Source organism: Felis catus, chromosome B4 (assembly GCF_018350175.1).
Source record: "Felis catus isolate Fca126 chromosome B4, F.catus_Fca126_mat1.0, whole genome shotgun sequence".
Taxonomy (NCBI): Eukaryota; Metazoa; Chordata; class Mammalia; order Carnivora; family Felidae; genus Felis; species Felis catus.
The window spans coordinates 101,510,874-101,530,967 of record NC_058374.1 but is presented as its reverse complement, the minus strand read 5'-3'; the positions used below and the strand labels follow the sequence as shown (position 1 = coordinate 101,530,967).

The window sequence follows — 20,094 nt, the reverse complement described above, 5'->3', positions numbered from 1 at the left end:
ATTAGATTCCAGGTACAAAAAAGATTCAATCAAGTTTTTAATATACAAGTCCAGTCAGAAAAAAAAAGCTATTTATTGCAAGGATCAACAATTTCAGTGCTTAAAAGGACCAGGAATATAAAGAATATAAAAGGCTCTGGGAATTAAAAAAAAAATCATACAGCCTCCCTAGGCTTTTATTTTCCCCACTTTTCATAAAGATACAGATAATCAGGAGTATGTCTTTCCTTCGAGAAATTAAACAGCACAATAATGACTAAGAACCCGAACTCAGCTTCAGTGTCAGGAAGAAAAAAGGTTGTGGAGGTGGGAACCGGCCTGAGAACATACTCCAGCATCTGAAGGGATGATGCCAAGTGACTGTAAACCTGGAGGAATTCATCTCAGTGTTACTAGATATTCAGGTTACATTAAAAAGAACTTAGAAATTTGAATTTTTAGATAAAAGCTCTGGATTTCACAGTGTTGGCTTTGATTTTAAAAGAAGCACACAAACTCTAAGTGTGCCAAAGGTAAGAACTTGGCAGATCAGATTAGGCCTATGATTTTTTTTTAATGTTTATTTATTTTTGAGAGAGAGAGAAAGAGAGAGAGAGAGAGAGAGAGAGAGAGAGAGAGAGAGAGAGAGAGAACATGAGAAGGGGAGGGGGCAGAGAGAGATGGAGACAGAAGCCGAAGCAGGCTCCAGGCTCTGAGCTGCCAGCACAGAGCCTGATGTGGGGCTCGAACTCACAGACCGTGAGATCATGACCTGAGCTGAAGTCAGTCAGATGCTTAACCGAGCCACCCAGGTGCCCCTAGATCAGGCCTATGATTTCTGATCAATATGCAAATTCCCTTTCTGCTCAGGAATATTCTATCAGGTGATAATCCTCAACTCTGAAACACAATACTTTTGAAAAATTTACCAAACTGTAAGTTGTAGAAGCGTTAAAAGATCTATAGGTAAAGAATCCTTCCAATGAGACTTGTTAGATTGGTGATTTTATAGGCAAATGTTCTTTGCAACAGGCCATTGTTATTAGTTTGTTTTAATATCTTGAAGTGCAATACATCCAGCAAAATATATAATTCTGTAAGTTGTATAAGTGTTAATGTTATATGGATAATGTTAGAGTAAACATGGTTTATACTCATGGTTGATGAGAGCAGTATTTTGTCTAGTAAGAACAGATAGTGTCTAATATACCACTTAAAAAAAGAACTTTTTCTCCCCCTAGACACTTGACTTATTTGATGAAGGAAATAACCATGCACAGCTATGTTACTACACTGCATAAATTCAAAAGATGCAATTCACATCAACTATGATATAAATGGTGCTCCTAGAATCACTGTGTATCAAAAATTTATAATTTTTGTTATTTTTGGTATACAACATTTCTGGTCTTCCCTAATAATTACACAAAACCCTTGAGACAGATGGGAGAGATCTGGCTGTTGTTTTCCAATTTGATTTTACAGGTATAGTCCAAAGAGACTTAGCAACTTTTCTGATGTCACACAGTAACTGCTGATAGAGTTAGGCAAGAATGCAAATCAACTGAATCTTGATCTAGAGTCCTTAAGAAGGCATGAAAAATAATGACAAACTGACTTTTTACCTCATGGTTTAAAAAATACTTTCACATATTTTCTCATTGTCAGTGGAATCTCGGTGAATGATAATGGGGGACTGAAGTCAGAATGACTCCTCATAATCTTTGATTTTTGGTTTTTCTTTTTATTAGTCCTCCAAATATGCATTTATTTGAATTGTTTATAGGTTATTTGTGAACTCAAGAATATACTTTCCATCATTTTCAGGACAACCACGTACAGTCTCTGTGGCTTAAAGACCTAATACATTCTTTTCACACTTAACACAAAGGTATATTTCATTTCTAAGTTTTGGCATATAAGTATATGTATGTAGTCACTTTCGCCTCTGTTCCTATTACATATTGCACTCTTACTACATACTCCTCATGTATGCTTTCTGATTGTCCTTATCGTACGACATCTACTCCTACTTATCTACAATTATTAAAATGAAGCCCTTGTTCCTTATGAACCTGCAATACCCAATATAGAAGCTACTAGACATACGTGCCTATTTAAAAAATTTAAATTAATTAAACTTAAAAATTCAGTTCCTCTGTTACTCCACACTTCAAACAGTCAATAGCCACATGTGGCCAGAGGTCACTGTACTGGACAGGGCAGCTAGAAAACCTTCTTATTGTCGCATAAAGTTCTACCGGACTCTGGTACATACTAATCAGCCATCTGTTTTCCCTCAAACCAAGCTCCTTTTCTTCTGGAATCTTTCTCAGGCTGAATGAAGGCAGTTTTATCCAAATGGTGGTTTTGCATATATTTAAAATATTATGATCATGCTGCATCGTTTGATGCTTTGTAGGGACTTCGGCCGCAATGCTTTAGGTCAGAGGTCATCTCCTGAGCACACAGCGGCCCTGGGCCAATGAGGAGGGTTAAGTGTTAACACAGTTCTTTTATGTGTTTTTGCCAAAACATTTCACCTTTCTACTTCTTATCCACTTGCCTAAAGGATTAAATTTAAACAATAATAGTGATTTCTTCATTTACAGAGTGTAATTGGCAAATTTAATCATGAAAAGGAGACATGATGAGAAAAATATTGCTTTTCCCAGTAATATTTCTGATCTTGTGTAACTACCCAAAGCAATAAATATGTAAGATGAGCTTATAAAATGAGGGCCCTAACATTTAAGCTTAATGAAATGAGTGAAACAATTAGCGTTGCCCATCAGGCTTAATTGCTCAGTGATGCCCAAGACTGAACTTTTTATGAACCTCAGCTCTGGCTAAGAACTATTTGCACTGCTGAAGTCTCAGTGAGATTCAGTAAATGAAATACACCTCACTTTTACTTAGGCATGAAGGAACCCTCCTATTAAATATAACATCCTATAGATCTTCTTTTTTTTTTTTTGCAAGAAAAAATGAAATTATATTAAGTGGACAGGAAGCTCATCTTGGCAAAAACAGATCATAACTGCACACATCAGGAAAATAAGTTGAAACATCGGCATTTTTCTCTTTGCAGAAATAGTTTTAAAAATCATTCTATTTCAGAAGGTATATATTTTTAAGAGTCTCTAGGCCTTTTACGCCTTTACATTTTGGCACAGAGGAACTTGAAAAATTAAAATAAGAAAATGGAGAAAATACCATTGAAGAATTACCAGTCATGGCTCAGAGAACCAAACAAGGAAAACCAGTCAATAATATAAATTTATGGGAGAGTACATGGTTTCAGCGATTCCCAGTTATACCCCAAGAGGTTTAACGAAACTCAGTTTTTCATGCACTCATTGATTTTAATAAGTACACAAAAGTCCAGCGAAGGTGCATAAAAGTGGGCCACAGAAGGTCCGGGAAAGCACCCGCCAGCTATTGGTTATGGTAGCTGAGCGTATGCCCTCATTTCACTGTGCAACTTCTGTGTAAATGTCAACCTATTTAATCACTGTGTGCTTGGCCGAGGCAGAAGCTCCTTGTTAACAACGGATACTTACTGTTGAGTAAAGAGAAGAAGTGCTGGAGACCAGTGATAATGAAGAGCCGTGAACTGGAAAAAGCAAAAACGAACAAGAGGTAAAATAATGAAGCGTGCTCAGAAACACCCGGCCTTTGCTAGAAAGTGGAGACTAGGCAATTAGGGAAATAAAATAATACAGCTAGATACAAAGATCTGAGAACAATTCTCCTGCCATTTCTTGGAGGTCAAAATGTTGAGACATGGGAAGGTCCCATACCTGTTCTCCTAAAATATCTCCCTCATCATGTTACGGAGAGGATTTGGCCAATACAAGCCCTGCAGGCATGCTGTTGACAGATTCAAAGTTACAGTAAACCTCCACATGATAAATTACCAGAAAATCATGGAAACCTAAAGTTGCCATAAACTTATGAACTTAAAAAAATCTCTTTATTTTATATATTTTCTTTATTTATTTAATTTCATTTATATACAACAAAGGTCCATTTTCAATGTTTTTTCTCCATATACTTTCAGGGACATAAGCATTTTATTTAACTTGCTATTTCAACATTATCTGTGATGAGTTGATAATACTCATTTAAATGGAGAATTATTGTTTCTTTTGTAGTTTTAGTAATAGAAAATTACTTTTTTCAAGGTGGTGTCTCAATGAAATTAAGAATGGAAATTGGGTACTGGCTTTTATCTAGGTATACCAAAATAACATCGTAGGCAAGTGGTAGACTGCTTTGTATTTCTCAGCAACTAATGTGTTAAGCCCAAAAGGTAGATAAAATTGTGCTTAATTATAGTTATAGAAAAGCCCTTCCTCTTTTCATTGTGGGATAATATAAAGTTATTTCTGCGTACTCATCCATTAAATAGTAGTTGGTACCACCCAATGTGACAGGTCCTTTCTGGATCCTGGGACTATAAAAATTATGACACAATCCTAGGAGCTTGAAAAGAAGTAGAAAGATATTCAACTAAGAAGATAATTATAAAAGAGTAGCATAAATACTACTGAGAGCAATACAAGGGGTACAGCAAGGACACAAGGTTGGTGCTCACAACCTGGTCTGGAAAGGCTGGCAAAGCCGTGCAGGATTGTGGCAGTGTGGCTCAAAAGAAAGGGATGAATTTGAGGGACATCAGGAAGAACCTCTTTAAAACTGACTGACTATAAATGCGGGTCAAAGAGGAAAGAAGGACAACCCCCAGATCTCCAGCTGGAGCACCTCCTACCACTGCGTGAGATGTGCAAAATGTTAGTCATCTAAAGAACACAAAACAACCAAACAAAATCCCACATTCTTTCAACCTCTAATAACACCAGAATGGACTAAGATTTTCAACACGGTGTACAGAAGGCAGGCGGGCAATGAATTGGGAGATCCCATTTTTTGGTCTGTTCCTGCTACTTACTATTTATAGGTCTATGGACTCCTAGTTCGTGGCACGTTCCTGATCTTCACTGTGAGCATTGAGCAGGGAGGGCATCAATAAAGCCCTTCCCATCTCACTAGTTCAATAATCCCTTGATTGCAGACCATATTGTAAGAATAATAATTGTTCAGTGTTCAATGGATGGGCATCAAGAAGCCATCTTGCCCACTCAGGGTGCTGTTCAGCCATTTAGATTATTTAATCCTCATACACAGAAGGCCAGACTTTCTCAGCATATGAACAGTATTCTATCTGTAAATGAGCACTGAGCCATCAGTATGCTTGGCAAATTATTTTCACAGTATTGTAAGATGCCTGTCTGTGAAGAGAGTGATAGAATCATCTCAAAAAAGCTATGACTTTATATTGCCAATTAGGTCAATTCTGTCTATCTATTCTGCCACAATCAGCAGACTCTCTGGATATAATCCACTCTCTGTCACAATGAACTCAGTGGTTTGCTTAATATCACAGAAGATAGTGGCAATGCTGGTCAACGAAATTAGTGCCAGCAAATTAAGCATACGGTGGTGGCCTGAAAACATTAAATCAATTTTCACAGCCATCTAAACTTAAAAAAAAAGTTTATTTATTTTTGAGAGAGAGAGCATGAGTGAGAGAGGGACAGAGAGAGGGAGACACAGAATCTGCAGCAAGCAAGCTCCATATGGGCTCAAACCCATGAACCATGAGATCATGACCTAAGCCAAAGTCAGATGCTTAACTGACTAAGCACCCAGGTGCCCCCATAACCATCTAAACTTTTAATCAGAAAAGACTCTAAGAAAGCAGGAAGGTGAAAGAGAAAGGAACGAAACTGTTCCCTAATTTTGTTTTCACGACAAACCTGTAAAATTACATCTGCAGGAATTAGGACTGATAAAGTTAAAAATCTTGCACGAGTTCATACCACAAATAAATGGGTGGCCAGAGGTTTAAAACCTGGTATGTTTTAAGATCTGGAGTCCTTCTTTTCTATGTTATTATTAAGGACTAGGATAGTTGTCTGATTTTATGTCTGATTTTATTGTGATCTGTTCAAACTTTTATGTTTACCTGTATTTTATCCATAGCTGATATGCTTCATAATATGTGTGCCACAATTTTCCTTTATGGATACTTTAAAAACTCATTCATTAAATCAAAGAGGAAGTCTCTCAAATATTATCAAATTTCACACTTGAGATTATACAGTGTAGAAAATTATGTATGTTTAAATATCGATGAAGCCTTTTTCAAATAGAATTTTTATAAAATATTCACATAGAACCTTATTGCATTGTATAAGGAAATGAAACTTATGTAGCAAAAGTAGACATAATATGAATTCAAATATGATATGATAACAGAAATTAACACCAGAGGGAGTTTCTGAGAATACAAGTTGTCAACGTGTGGTAGTTTCATAAGATAATTTTTCTGGTTTATGTATCTTTATGGTTCTTTAACTGAGATGTCAAACAAAACATTTGCTCTGATATTTGACACACCAGGACAAACAGGCTCTAAAATTATGAAGCTTTCTTTATGAAAACACTGAATTTATTCTGAACTATTCTAGAACCAAGTAATAATCAAAACAATTTCTGGCATATTTGCAAATGCATAGAGAAACAGAAGGTAATTGGGGTGCCTGAGTAGCTCGGTCGGTTGAGCCTCCAACTTCAGCTCAGGTCATGATCTCAGGGTTTGGGAGTTCCAGCCCTGGTCAGGCTCTGTGCTGACAGCTCGGAACCTGGAGCCTGCTTCCGATTCTGTGTTTCCCTCTCTCTCTGCACTTCCACCGCTCTAGCTCTCTCTCTGTCTCAAAAATAAATAAACACTAAAAAAAAAAAAAGAAAAAAGAAACCGAAGGTAATGCAGACCCAAACTTCTTCAAGCTTCAGGGCTCCCTAAATGAGAGTTATACTTACTCATTTATCTACTCTTCAGAAATCCTTGTGATGTGTCTGATGTGACAGTTTTCATCTCTGAGTTAAATAAAGTTAACTCCGTCTTTATTTCCCCCTTCGCCTACCTTCTTCCATGCTGTCTCGGAAGGAGCCTGAATGACTGATGGCACGTGGCCTTTCTTCCAGAGATGTGGCACTCCCACAAAGCTGGGAGTCATCGTAGAGATCGAACGAAGAGTCTTGGGCTGGGATGCTATTTGAGCGCATCATGCTGGGCCCAGGAAGGTTAAATTGAGACAGATTGGTTGGGCTCACTGAAAAACAAAGCACACACAGCCTCATTATTCTGAGGCTTGGATGATGAAAACAGTAGGTTGATGGAGAGTGAGAATGTGACCCCAATTCTACGGAAATGTGATTTTAACAGGTGTCTCTATTTAAGGTAGGCTGAGAGTCTGCCTCTGAAATGGTCGATAACAGTTTCAGCGGAGTCCCTCTTTTCTCCTAACACTTTCATGGCAAGCAGTATGTCAATTTCTAAAGCAACATTAAACAAAGCCACCAAGCAACCTCTCCTGTTTATGCTAGAAATACAGTAACAAGTATATTCTGCTGGCAATTAAGAAGAAAAGACTGCCTTCATAGAGTCATCAGGTTTCTTTTAGAGAAGAATACATCTGGGAAAAACAAAAATGAAAAGGAAACACAAGGAATCTAAATTTCCCAAGAAGATCCTTTTGAAGTTCCCAACCAAAGACTTTTAGTCATTTTGAGTTCTGAATGTATGTCAGTTCATGGTCAGCACCATCACTGCTATCAGAGTTAGGTTATAAGAGAAGAAAATAATTTTTTAATGAAATGTAATATACATGGTATTTATAGCTCATCATAAGGTGAATCAATCACTTTTTCTGCTGTGTCTAAGACCACAGTGCCATAGTAAGACTGTCAGAAGTACAAACCTGTTATGTTTCCCAAGCAGTACCTTATGTTCATAATTTGAAATACAAATTTATGTATTTAGTGCCAATTGCCAGAGTTCTAATAACACTCATTTTTTTAGGCCAGATGATGGTCATGAATTTAAAGAAAGATGTGATTGACTGAATGTACAACTTCTTTTGAAACAATACTAACTTAAATGTGGAGTAAAAGCAAAGCAGAAAATTAAGAAATATATCATAAATGCTCATATTTAAGACAAGCAAGCTGTTGTAAGTATCTGAGGAAGCAGGCAGGAACCTCTTAAGCAATCACAAAAGCTGCTGGGTGCTTTCAAAGCCTTAAAGAATTTATGTCATTGGCTTAAAATTCATCTGTTATCATTTCAAAATCTCCAGGGTTTTTTTTTTTTTTTTTTTGACACAGGCACTACATTTCTTAATATATAATGACTGGCTTTCAAAACAATGTAAAATAGGAGGCCTATATACTATGAGGTAGACAAAAGGGAATGCATTCTATTTTCCAGGCACTATGCTGAATAGTTAATAGATATTGATGAATTAATACACAGAAGAATCCTCTGATAGAGCAGTTGTGGACTGGATTGAAAACAGGACAAAAAAAGGAAAGAAATACAAGACTTAGAATTCTATTGTGAGTGCATAGTACATACAGTAAAAAGTGAAAGAAACTATGGATTTGCAAAGTGTACAATCTGTAGGAAAGAAGGAAAGAAAGAAGGGAGGCCAAGGAGAGAGAGGAGAAGGAGTGAGGGGGTGGGAGCGAGGGAGGGAGAGAGGGAGGGAGGAGAGGGAGAGAGGGAGAGAGAGACAGAGAGACAGAGAGAGACAGAGACAGAGATTTTTTAGCCAGCAGTGACTAATTCAATCTGATTGCTGACTGACTGCCAATAGATAACACTGAAGAACATTCTAGACTTGAATATTTATGTTTAAAGTACCTGGATTGGAGTAAATCATCCTATTCTATGTTCACAGTATGAACTGTCTCTTTGCTAAATGAATGAAATATTCAACAATGAATATTGTGTCTGATAAATAAATGTATTATGTCAATACATATCTAGAGGTTAGAAAGACATCTTATTCACTATTTGGCTTTGCATAATTCTTACCAAAATGGCTGCAGAACTAGCCAAGTAAATTGTCCTTCTATAATTTCAAAACATAGGACTTAACTCATTCAAGAAACAGGAATGAGGATTAGAGTGAATTTTAAAGCAACTAATTTGCCTTTATAAACACTTTTGATAGTGTATCCCTTGGAACTAGACCCCTATGCTATTTAAGAATGTTCAGTTAATATCTATGACAGGTCTGATTTTTTGGTGCTGTGGTTGCATAGAAAGATCAACATGGCATGGCCCTGAATGCAAGAATGGCCACAGGGGGTGGAGGAGGGGGGCTGGGCATCTGACTGAAAAGTAGAAAAATTAATATGTGAATAAACCAAGAAAAATTATAAAATAGAAAACAAAAATATGATGGAAAAAGAGAATTTCTATAATGGGACACAAACTAGCACAAGCCTTCTAATGGTGGCCTTGCTTTCCAATTGTTTCAGGCAAATATTCCAATCTCTACCCTTCAATTTCTTCACAAATTATAAATTTAAAAAACGGCAGAATAAATGACCTCTAGGACCCATTCAAATCCAGGAGACACATCCAAATTTCTAAATAAGACAGATGTAGATGTGACAATATATTAGACAAAAGGGACCCACTGACTTTGCCTTATATTTCAGAGAAAAGCCACTTTTTAAATTAAATTAAATGTTAATTAGTGGTGATTTGAGGAGATAGGAACTAATAGAAATATGGAGTGGGTTTTTAAATACCTCAGAGTCCCTCGACTTTGCTACTATATCTTGACATATTAGTTACTGGGTTTATGATATTATTTTAAAATAAGAATATTCATATGAACGCTAATTTTAACTTATTTTGTGGAATCTGGGACTCTAAGAACTAGGTAGAGATTCAAGAAAATTTTATTTGATCTTTTAAAGGAAGAACTTCAAAAGTCTAATATATCTACATTTAGGTAGTTTCTGTTACGGGTGGGTTTAGACAAGAAGCTAGAGATGTCATAAGAATTTAACTAAAAGATGAATAATTGAACCATAGGTAGATGTCTCCCATCTCCAAGATTCTATGCTCTCATGAGTATAGAAGAATGGGGTTAATTCTAAATAGCTTGAAAGGTGAATATGGAGAGGGAAATAGAAACTTCCCACACAAAGTTGTTTATAAACAATCCTCTATACGCAAAAGGGTCCACAAATACATAGGTGAGAGGCTGATAGTAATGCTTCTACATGCTAAACGTGCAGCAAGGTAAGAAATAAAGCTGAGTAATCGTCACTCACAGCAAGATGACAATGAGTCTCACCAGGTTATGAGATGCCTTGCAAGGACAATGATCAAGAGTAAATAAAGTTTCATCCAAAGATGTATTTTGCTTACTAAGTTATTCCGATTTGTTCTCTTGAGTGGAACAGTTTCTATTATAGGTAACATACATGCTGGGAATTGCACACAAACCAGTTTACTTTGGCAATAGCTTATGGCAGTCTACATATAATGATGTAACTGCAGTTCTCTTAAATTTCTGTTTGTTATATGTGACTTTTTATGGCCATATTTCTAAAAATTTTATCTATTAATATATTTTAATAGGTAGGAATGATAAAGAAACACATTGCAAATGCTGACTGTTAGTAGTAATCAGTTGCTGATCATTCAGAAGAGATAATGTTCAAATTGAAAACAAATGATGACCAAAGTATAATGCAAGACAATAGAACCCATATTCAAGTTAAAAAATTCCATTTGGTATATTTTTATAAGTTTAATGATAAAATAATCCTTATTTATGATTATTTTAATAGTACCCACCGTTTTGCCTAATATGTTGTCATGTATGGGAAGGTCTTACATCATAAGTATCAATGAGTGAAAATATTGAATATGAGAGTAGAGGCAGTAAGATCAATTTGAAATCTACAGCTATTGTGTCTGATAATGTAAGGCATGTTTCCTAATAAAAATTATGAGGTAACAGAGTCTATCAAGTCTCATACTCTCCTCCGTTTTGGTATACATTAAGTCAGTCCCTCATAATATAACCTAGGTCTTATGGGTCCATTTCACAGCTGAGAAAATTGAGGCTAAATGACTTTGTTGAGGTCAGACATAGTAAGTGGTGAGGGTTTTTTTTTTTCCAAATAATAATGGAACGGATGGATTTCATCAGAATAATATAAATGAAAAAATAGTGGGGTAAGGATTCAATTACTCAAATTAACATCAGGTATTAAAAAGAATGGTAGGAGACATAAGATACCTAGCAAACAGCATTCCAGGTGGTTTGGGTTTGTTGCAAATGTTGCATAAAATTAGAGTTTATTTCCTATTTCTAGGACTCCATAAAAAACCTTTTCAATCCATTTTTGAAGTTAACATTTTAAGCTTCTTGCCATGTTTTATAATTACAATTCAAAGTAAGTAAAAGCTATACCATTCTTTGCCATTATGAGGCAAAGAAGTCTCATCACTGTGTAGGTGTATATGTGTAGCAACAAAAACTTTGTGTCTAATAGGAATTCATTAGATCATATGGAACCATGACTGAAATAATGGTTTCTCATCGCCAGAGGCTTATTCTGTGTGGCAGGAAGAGTTACAAGAAAAGAGAAATAGCCTTTGTTGTCCTCACAGGACTGAAAATGTTGAAAAGTCCAAACTACTGAAGAATTTGGACAACCGGTGGGTCCGTTATTAGAAAAAAAAAGTTTTGAAGCAAAAAGAAAAAAAAATGAGACTATATGTAAATTTATAGAACATAAATCTGTTTTTAAAAGCATTGGCTCTATCAAATTATAGCTGGTACGTTTAGACTTCTTTCTTTATTTTATCATGCTTCCCAATGTTTTCTGTGACATTTACACAAATGATGCTATATGTTATACAAATGATGCTAAGCACACAAAGTAGCCCAATGGTTAAATTATCATTTTTTTTTTCATTGCACTTATCCAAAAATGTTCCCATGGAATTCTGTTTATTTAAAGGACAGTTTTAGCTTTAAAATGGTATTAATTTTGATCACTTTTAAAGAAGCGATCTTAGAGTCATGGAGTTATGGGTTTTTTTTTTTCTTTTTCTTTATATTTTATGCTTCTCTACAAAAGTTTGAGAAATTCTGCTAAGGACTTTAAAAAAACATTTTAAACAAAAAATAAGGAGCTGTTTTATTGGTTTTTAAGAGGACTCCGAGAAAACTCCACAGGTTTGAAGTCAGGTGTTCTGGGATCACTTACTGCTTGTGCCCCTGATGAGTGGAGAGACTTTTCTTTCTTTTTTTTTTTTTCCCTCTTTTGTGTGAAATGACCTCTCTGTGCCTCTGGACCTAGACTGTAAAGTAACAACAGTAGTACCTATGTCACATTGTTGTCATGAGCAATAACTTGCGTAACATTTGGGAAGTATTTTGTGAACAGTAAGCCATCAAACAAATAAAAGGTACTGTTGAGGTATCTTTGTCTTGTCTTTAAGTGAAGAAGTTTTAAGAGATTCGAGGACTCCTGTGAGGCTAAGTGGTGAAAACAACACGATGAAATTGGGTTTAGGCTATTTTACCCAAGTTGGAAAAGTGGTATTTTCCTGTCGCAGAAGATGACATGGCAGAAGGGGAGAGCAGAGGTGACTGGTTGCCAGCATCCTGCAGCCCTCCAGTGGAATGGGAGCGCAGCCACTCTTTGCCCTCTTCTTGGTTGGCCTGCCGAGACGATGGGGTATATCTGCAAAACAGCACAGCTAAGACACGTAAGCACATCTACAAGGGCAAGGCAATACCAGGACAAGAAAACAATTGAGAGGAGCTTACTATTCAGATTGAACAACATTCTCCAACAGATTGAATCTAATTATAATTGCTTAGTTCTTCCAGATGATCTGACACCATCTGTTTGAATCTCACAGGAAAAGAAAAATAAAGGATTTTGAAAGGAAAATTATGCTTCTGTGAGATATGTAGTTGAAAATCATAAGCAATGAGCAGACAGCCAAGTTAATTGAGAAGGACTCAAAAGCACAGTGCTTGGAAGGATGTGAAGAGGGTGAAAGCATGGATTAAATATGGCAGACAGTGGAAGGCCAGAAGCCAAGAGAACTGAAGTGATGGATACAGAAAAGCACAGGAAATGGAACACAGACTGACAGAAATTTTTGGAAAAAAAAAAAAAGAAAAAAATTAAAATAAACATTTATTTCATTAAAATGCCACTTGACATCATGTCCAGATTTTTTTAAAAAAGAAAAAAATGGGCTCACTTTAGTGGAAAATAGATTTCTGAAGCAAAATATTGAAATGGAATAATTAATTACAAGCTGTTTGCTATTACTCAAGGACTGAAGAGGGAAAAAAAAGATAGCAGGGAAAGACCTATTTGGCCAGTGCTCATTTTCACCAGAGTAAGTAAGTTCTTAGCATCAAAGAACAGTCAGCTCATTGTGTTCATATGTGTTATACCTCTATTCATAGTTCATTTTATATCCTCTCCTCAGATAAGAGTGTACAGTAAAGGATGGCCATGGATTAAATTTTCATTTTAGTTTTTATGATGAACTGAATGATTATTTTGATATTATTACATAATACTGGAGTAATTCATATCTAAATTGACCAGCACTCCTGAAAAACAGAAATTAAAATTCTTGAGTTTCTACCAAAAGGATTCTGTAAAAATTCATACCTTAATTACAATATTTGTCCTCTGATGATGAAAATATATTTTCTTTGATTCAAATTAGAGCATCCTTCAACCTTTCAACATTAACTGGCCACATCTGTAGACTATATGGGTTGAGGTTTTGCAAGCATATGCCTCCAAGATGCTAAAGTTAGGGAAGTCAATTTTTTTTTAATTTACAGAAGTTGGGTTCTGAAATCTACCAAATGTTGCTACCCCCCAAATAATGGTATTTACATTGGATTTAATGAGTCTTGAGCCTTACAGGTATCTCTAACCTGAGGCTTATCCCACCAAATCCTCAGGCCAGAGAAAACATCAGGATGAAAAGTGATGCCATCCTCAATGGCAGATAGGTCATTGCAAAGAAAGAAGAGGGAGAGAGACAGCACACAAAGTTTACATAACAACAATGAAAGGCAGCAATTGTGCTGAGATAAATATATACCTTAGTCCCTTTTTGGGTAGTGTATTTCTGTCAAGCTGCATGCTGTTAAAACAAAGAAAACCCCTAAGGACATAATGTAAACAAAAACCTCAAAATTACACATCCAACAAAAATGATTCACTAAACTACACAAAATAAAATGTCTGTAACACACATTTAATGTTTAACTTATTGGAAAAGGACAACTAAAGGTGACCACATGTCCATTGTTGTAACACATTCAATGACAATTTAGTGACAGGATCATGAGCAGGTAGATTAAATGACATGTTAACATTATTCCCCAGTAGATTCTATTTATTTCCTCCTATGGTAGTTTTTGCTTCCCTGTGCAACTGACTAGACTCTCACTGTGATTTCATATGTAGGAGAGTCATGTGTGGAAATCAGATAGATCTGCTCTGCCTAAGTTAAAGTGACCACTTCTAATGGACAGAGGAGAGGTAAGACACCATTTGATATTTACTTTTGTATTCAGATTATTTTTTATGAAAAACAAAGGCAGATTTATTCTATTTGCATATAAGAGAAGAAAAATAATATGTAATAAATATCTGCTTGAAACGTCATGTTTTTTGGCACCATTTATTTAAATACTTAATGAAATTATGCCATCTTTTGGAAATTATAAGTTAGGTATTTCAAAGGCTATACATTGTATCAGTCACTATTTTAAAGAATCTCAATCAGTCATAGAAAGAGATGAAAAGATGTGTCTGGAGAAAATGAGAAATGGCCTCTCTAAAAATAGAAGAGGGTATCAACAGCTAAACGGGATAAGTCTAGGGATTTCTGTTATAATCTCTGGCATGTGGATAACCAAAGAATAAAATTAATTTGAATTTGCAGAATAATAGCTCTCTTCCAGTAGAACCCCCAATGATCAAAATTAAATACACAGGATGCATGATGGGAATGATATAACACAAATGCAAACACATCGACTTGAAAATCAATCACTCAAAATCAAAGCTAAAATGTTTTCTTCTGTGGGTACTCCATTATTTAGCACTGCTGTAGAAAGCCACCAAAGGCATTATATGACTTTATTTATAGGGAATGTCCACCTAAGGTAATTACTCAGTTATGCAGAGGCTAGTTCTAGTGTACGTTTTGACTACAGAAGTTTTTTGAATAGTGTGGATAGGCAAACAAAAAGGAATCGTATTGAACAAATATGAAAAACCTGTAAATATGAACTACGGTTGTGCTAAAGCATTAATATGGTCACAAGTCATTTTAAAGATGACCTTTGTCTTGTGTGAAAATTTATTAAAGCTTAACATTGCAGAGGAAATTGAAAAGAGGCATTGTTTGCCAACATTATCAATTGTAGAACATGTATGTTTCTAGCACACAGAGAATTTAATGGAAAAAAAAAAACCTCAGAAAAAATGCATTTAAATTTACCAATAGAAGTTAAAACTTGAAGTAGAAACATCTGTTTGAATCTGGATATTAATGGTTTTATAATGTAGACACTTCTCACATATCCCGAAAGGTCACAAACTCACTGCTTGCAGGGCCAGCAGGCAGTGGGAACGAGGGAAGTAAGGCTCTCAGCCAGCAGTCTGAGGAGGTCACGTACTGTCTATTTAAAGGCAATAGATGCTGTGCAGAATTGTGCAGGCAAGTTTGCTCCATGTGATATGTAAAAACAAGCCAGCAATTTCTAAAGGTGGTTACTACTTTCAATTATTTTTTTAATGTTTATTTACTTTTGAGAGAGAGAGAGAGCACAAGCAGGGGAGGGGCACAGAGGATCCAAAGCGGGCTCTGTGCTGTCAGCAGAGAGCCCGATGTGGGGCTTGAACTCACGAACTGTGAGATAACGACTGAGCCAAAGTCTGATGCTCAACCGACTGAGCCACCCAGGCACCTCAAAATTATTTTTACAGTTTGGTTATTTTATAAAAAAAAAGAAAACAAACTAAACAAAATAACCGTAAACTGGTTGTGGCTCCAGGGCCATCAATGATCTGGGGCAGCTAGAGAGAAAATTACTGAAGAGCTTTTGGTTATTATTTATTATTTTACGATATTTTAATGAAGAAGAATTTAAATTAAAAAATGACTGATTCAATAACATTGAGATGTGAATATATCAATAAAATATTTGAAATTGTAGATAAACAGGTAAGGCATGAACTTATACACATCTCTATCATATCATTCTAGTTACTTTGTTTTAAATATTTATACTCTAGCACACTTTCTCTCAGATGGCTCTTTGGTTTCCTTAGTGTTCCCAACATGCTGCTCCCTGCTTAATTAGAATTAAACCAGGATCTCTGATAGGATCTAATTTTCTCTTCGATAGATCATAAACTTTCTTGAATGCACTTTAAAGGATTAGAATAAATTGCTACTGCCTGAAGTTTTGTTTCCAAGAAAGGAAAAGTACAACCTGTCATATCAAAAATTATTTTGATCCAGTAATTTACTAGGAGGAACTAATTAATATTTATATCACATACTATATCTATGAAAGTATTTTATTGTTCAAATTTAATATTCATCAGTACATTTCACTAAAACTCCAGGGCAAAATATGCATTTACCTAAAATTAGTCTTTTTGGGGCACCTGGGTGGCTCAGTCGGTTAAACGTTGGACTTCGGTTCAGGTCATGATCTCATGGTTTGTGGATGCAAGCCCCGCGTCGGGCTCTATGCTGACAGCTCAGAGCCTGGAGCCTGCTCCGGATTCTGGGTCTCCCTCTCTCTCTGCCCCTCCCCTGCTTGTGCTCTGCCTCCCTCTCTCTCTCTCAAAAATAAGTAAACATTAAAAAAATTAAAAAAATAAAATTAGTCTATTTAAGATTTATTTTAGAAAAATTATTTATATTTTTAATACTGGGATACTTCCATTGGTAAAACTAGTCTATTTCAAAAACTGAACAACAATAATAACAAAAGATTTGCTTAAGGAAAATAAGTAACTGCATATTTGCTGGTGTATTTCTAAGTGAAATGTATATTGGCTACTGCTAAAATATAAATCAAAGTAAAATACTAACGTTGCATTTATATCTATAAACCTCAATATTATCATCTGGTTTGATTTGACGGTTACTTGGTTATAAATAGTTACTTGACTATTTTTGATATCTGAATGCCAAAGAAATAGGTTGATGGCTCAAGGGTCAACTTGTTGCAGCCATATTTATGATTTAAAAAAAATCAGTGTTTTGGAGGGTGATTCGGGTTAATAAAAAATCATCTATTTGCAGGGTGCTTAGTTTGGTTATAAAAGTGTTATTTGGATTTCTCACATATGAGTACACAATCAAAGATACAAACTATAGACTGTTAACAGATTTTCAATATAGAGTAAAACCTTGGATTGTGAATAATTTGTTTTGCAAGTGTTCTGCAAGATGAGCAAACCTTTCTAATACATTTTAACTTGATAAATAAGTGATGTCTTGCAACACGAGTAGTACGTGATGCCAAACGTCACATGATCAAAACTCAGCCAATGGTTCTTGAAATTCGATTTGATAGGAGTGCTTTCGATTACAAGCATGTTTCCAGAATGAATTATACTTGCAAACCAAGGCTTTGCTGTAATTTGATTTACTCGTTAAAAGTTTTGAAAATGACGTATGAGGATACCCATTCGCCTGAAAGGGCAGAAACTCAAATCTAAGATGCTGTAGAAAGCCTAACTTCTGAGATAGAAAATTAAATGAAACAGTACTTACAACCATTGTTTTTTGTGTATGCAGCTGGTCTTTATGCCTGCTATCTATCATGAGAAAACTAGAAGCTATATAGATGCAAACACCTACAGTTTAATCTCTATTACCCAGTTCTTTGTCTTGTGTCTCTTGGCCCAGTTATTTATTTATGCAGAAAAATGTTATTTTGTAATTAGCAGCCCACCATAGGAACTATCAAGCATAAATATTTCAGTTCTAAAATTCTTGGGTCAGGGGGATGTCTTATGGGCATTGCTGTCCATGTACCATGAGGGGGTAGGGATGTACAGTGGGATGGAAGCGACGCTCAGCATTTTACAAAGGCAAGAGAAACAGAAGAGCAACGGGAAATCCCGGATTAAGGGACAACCAGTGCCATGCGGTAAGAGCTTTAGTTGACCTTTAAAAAAATGATTCTGGGGTAAGGCTGGAAGTCTGGAAAAGAGGTGATATGTCAGAATGACTAACAGACTGAACAAAAGTTTAGGAAATGATCTGAGGCATTTTCATCGGCTAGTGGTGCTTTCCCCAATAACATAATTAAGACATATGGCCAAGACCATTTCTGAAAAGTTGTAGGTGTGTCAAGAAACAAATAACATTAAGTTAATCTTGGAGAAAGTGGCCATTTCAGGGCATTTTCCTGGGGGAAAGAGTCAGTACCAAAGTATCTGAGAAAGGATTTTTGGGGTGAGAGAATCTAAAGGCATTTTGGTCAGCAGTGACACTTTCTGGTAAGTATATTAGGTAAGGAATACCTTCTTATGTTCTTTTTAAGTTAAAAAAAATCTCATTAAACCAATGGGAAACACCTTGTAATGTGATTTATTCTCAAGGGGCCTATTTTTTTTTTTTTAATCTTTTTAACGTTTATTTATTATGGAGAGACAGAGAGACACAGAGCATGAGCAGGGGAGGGGTAGAGAGAGGGGGAGACATAGAATCTGAAGCAGGCTCCAGGCTCTGAGCTGTCATCACAGAGCCCGACACGGGGCTCGAACCCACAAACTGCGAGATCATGACCTGAGCCAAAGTCGGTCGCTTAACCAACTGAGCCACCCAGGCACCTCAAGGGGTCTATTAAAAATATCACTGCTGCTACTAATTTTCTCTAAGCATTCATACCTGACAATTGACTTTTTTTTTTCCAATTCAGCTAGGATTCTCCAGTGATCTTTTTGCTATTTTCCCAGAGAAGTGATAATAAAACAAACTTAACATATTGCTCAGAGCATGACTGTCAAATCCATTTACATTCGGTCTTTAAAAATACTCAAATTATCATAAAGAGCTCTGTTATCTTGGAGCTCAGGCCAAATCGTTAACATGTCTGGAGAAGACATCACTTAATACACAAACACAGGCTTTGAATTTTATTCAAATCGCCTATCTGGTATATATGTATGCATTCATATTAAGAAACTTAATTATGCAACTATCCTATCCGTGATGGCTTTTTCCCCCCTTCTACATACTTGGTAATATGCGCAAACAAAAGGCCCGTTAATCTCACATCCCTTGAATCCTCTGTTCCCTTGCGGAGTGGCTCTCCCATGGACCTCAAGGGAATTTAGTGGGGCAGGAGGGTAGGCGCAGCGTAGGGAGGAGGCGGCGAAGACTTCGTCGATGCCTCTAGGAAAGCTCACCTTTCTGAGAGAGTAGATCTCACACTACCCGTTCTCATGAGCAGGCTTTGCACCTCGTGAGCGCCTGTGGTCAGTCCGGACAGGGAGCCATGATGGCTGAGGGGGAGGTCAATAGACTCAGAGCTCGTATGGAGGCTAGTCATGGACTGGTAACTCGGAGTGTCCTTGCTGCCGGCAGAGGAACTGCTCAGATTGGCAGCCCACACGAGACCACCCGAGGTGAAAGAGTGAACCGACGCCGGGCTGGAAGCCAACGAGTGACTTAAGCTTATAACGTCTGTAGTTAAGTCTGAGGGTTTATTGAAGAGAGGGCTGCTGCTGCCACTCAGCCCACCAGCACTGCCCATGCTGCCCGTACCAGACGACGGTGACTCCAGACTGCCTTGCCGCGCTAAAGTGGTACTAGGACTGGGCATTACTGAGGAGGATTTCACACCCTCAGTATTAGGTGCAGGGGCAGATTTGCCACCTGCCTTGGCACCAAACAACCTAAAAGAAAAACAAATAACAACTTCAGTTGTTCCAAGAAACCGACATCCACACTCAATATTTAGGGTTACAGTACACAGAGCCAAGCGTGCTTCGGTGTGCCCAGCCACCAAGCACTTCCCGCCTCCGTGTCAACGAACGTTACGAGCTTGCACTTCTTAATGTCGTGCCAAAAAATGTCTCGTATCACCATAAGGGTCAGTCGGTACTGGGCCACCGCCCGCGCGGTGGGGGGAAGCGGGC

At 36.8% G+C, this 20,094-nt stretch overlaps 1 protein-coding gene across 8 annotated transcripts in view; it reads right to left on the bottom strand.

Moving 5' to 3' along the window:
• The window catches only part of NAV3 (neuron navigator 3), an 829,170-nt gene that overhangs the window by 68,101 nt on the left and 740,975 nt on the right, over positions 1-20,094 (bottom strand). For 5 of the 8 annotated variants that reach the window (XM_011284133.4, XM_019835257.3, XM_045062101.1 and 2 more), the window contains 5 exons: positions 19,363-19,851; positions 14,015-14,056; positions 12,455-12,615; positions 6,972-7,160; positions 3,543-3,595 (listed from right to left, as the gene is read on the bottom strand). In XM_011284133.4, coding sequence (XP_011282435.2) covers positions 3,543-3,595; positions 6,972-7,160; positions 12,455-12,615; positions 14,015-14,056; positions 19,363-19,851 — 934 coding nt within the window. The remainder of the gene's footprint in view (positions 1-3,542; positions 3,596-6,971; positions 7,161-12,454; positions 12,616-14,014; positions 14,057-19,362; positions 19,852-20,094) is intronic. The other 3 variants (XM_019835259.3, XM_019835261.3, XM_019835262.3) reach the window with 3 other exon arrangements.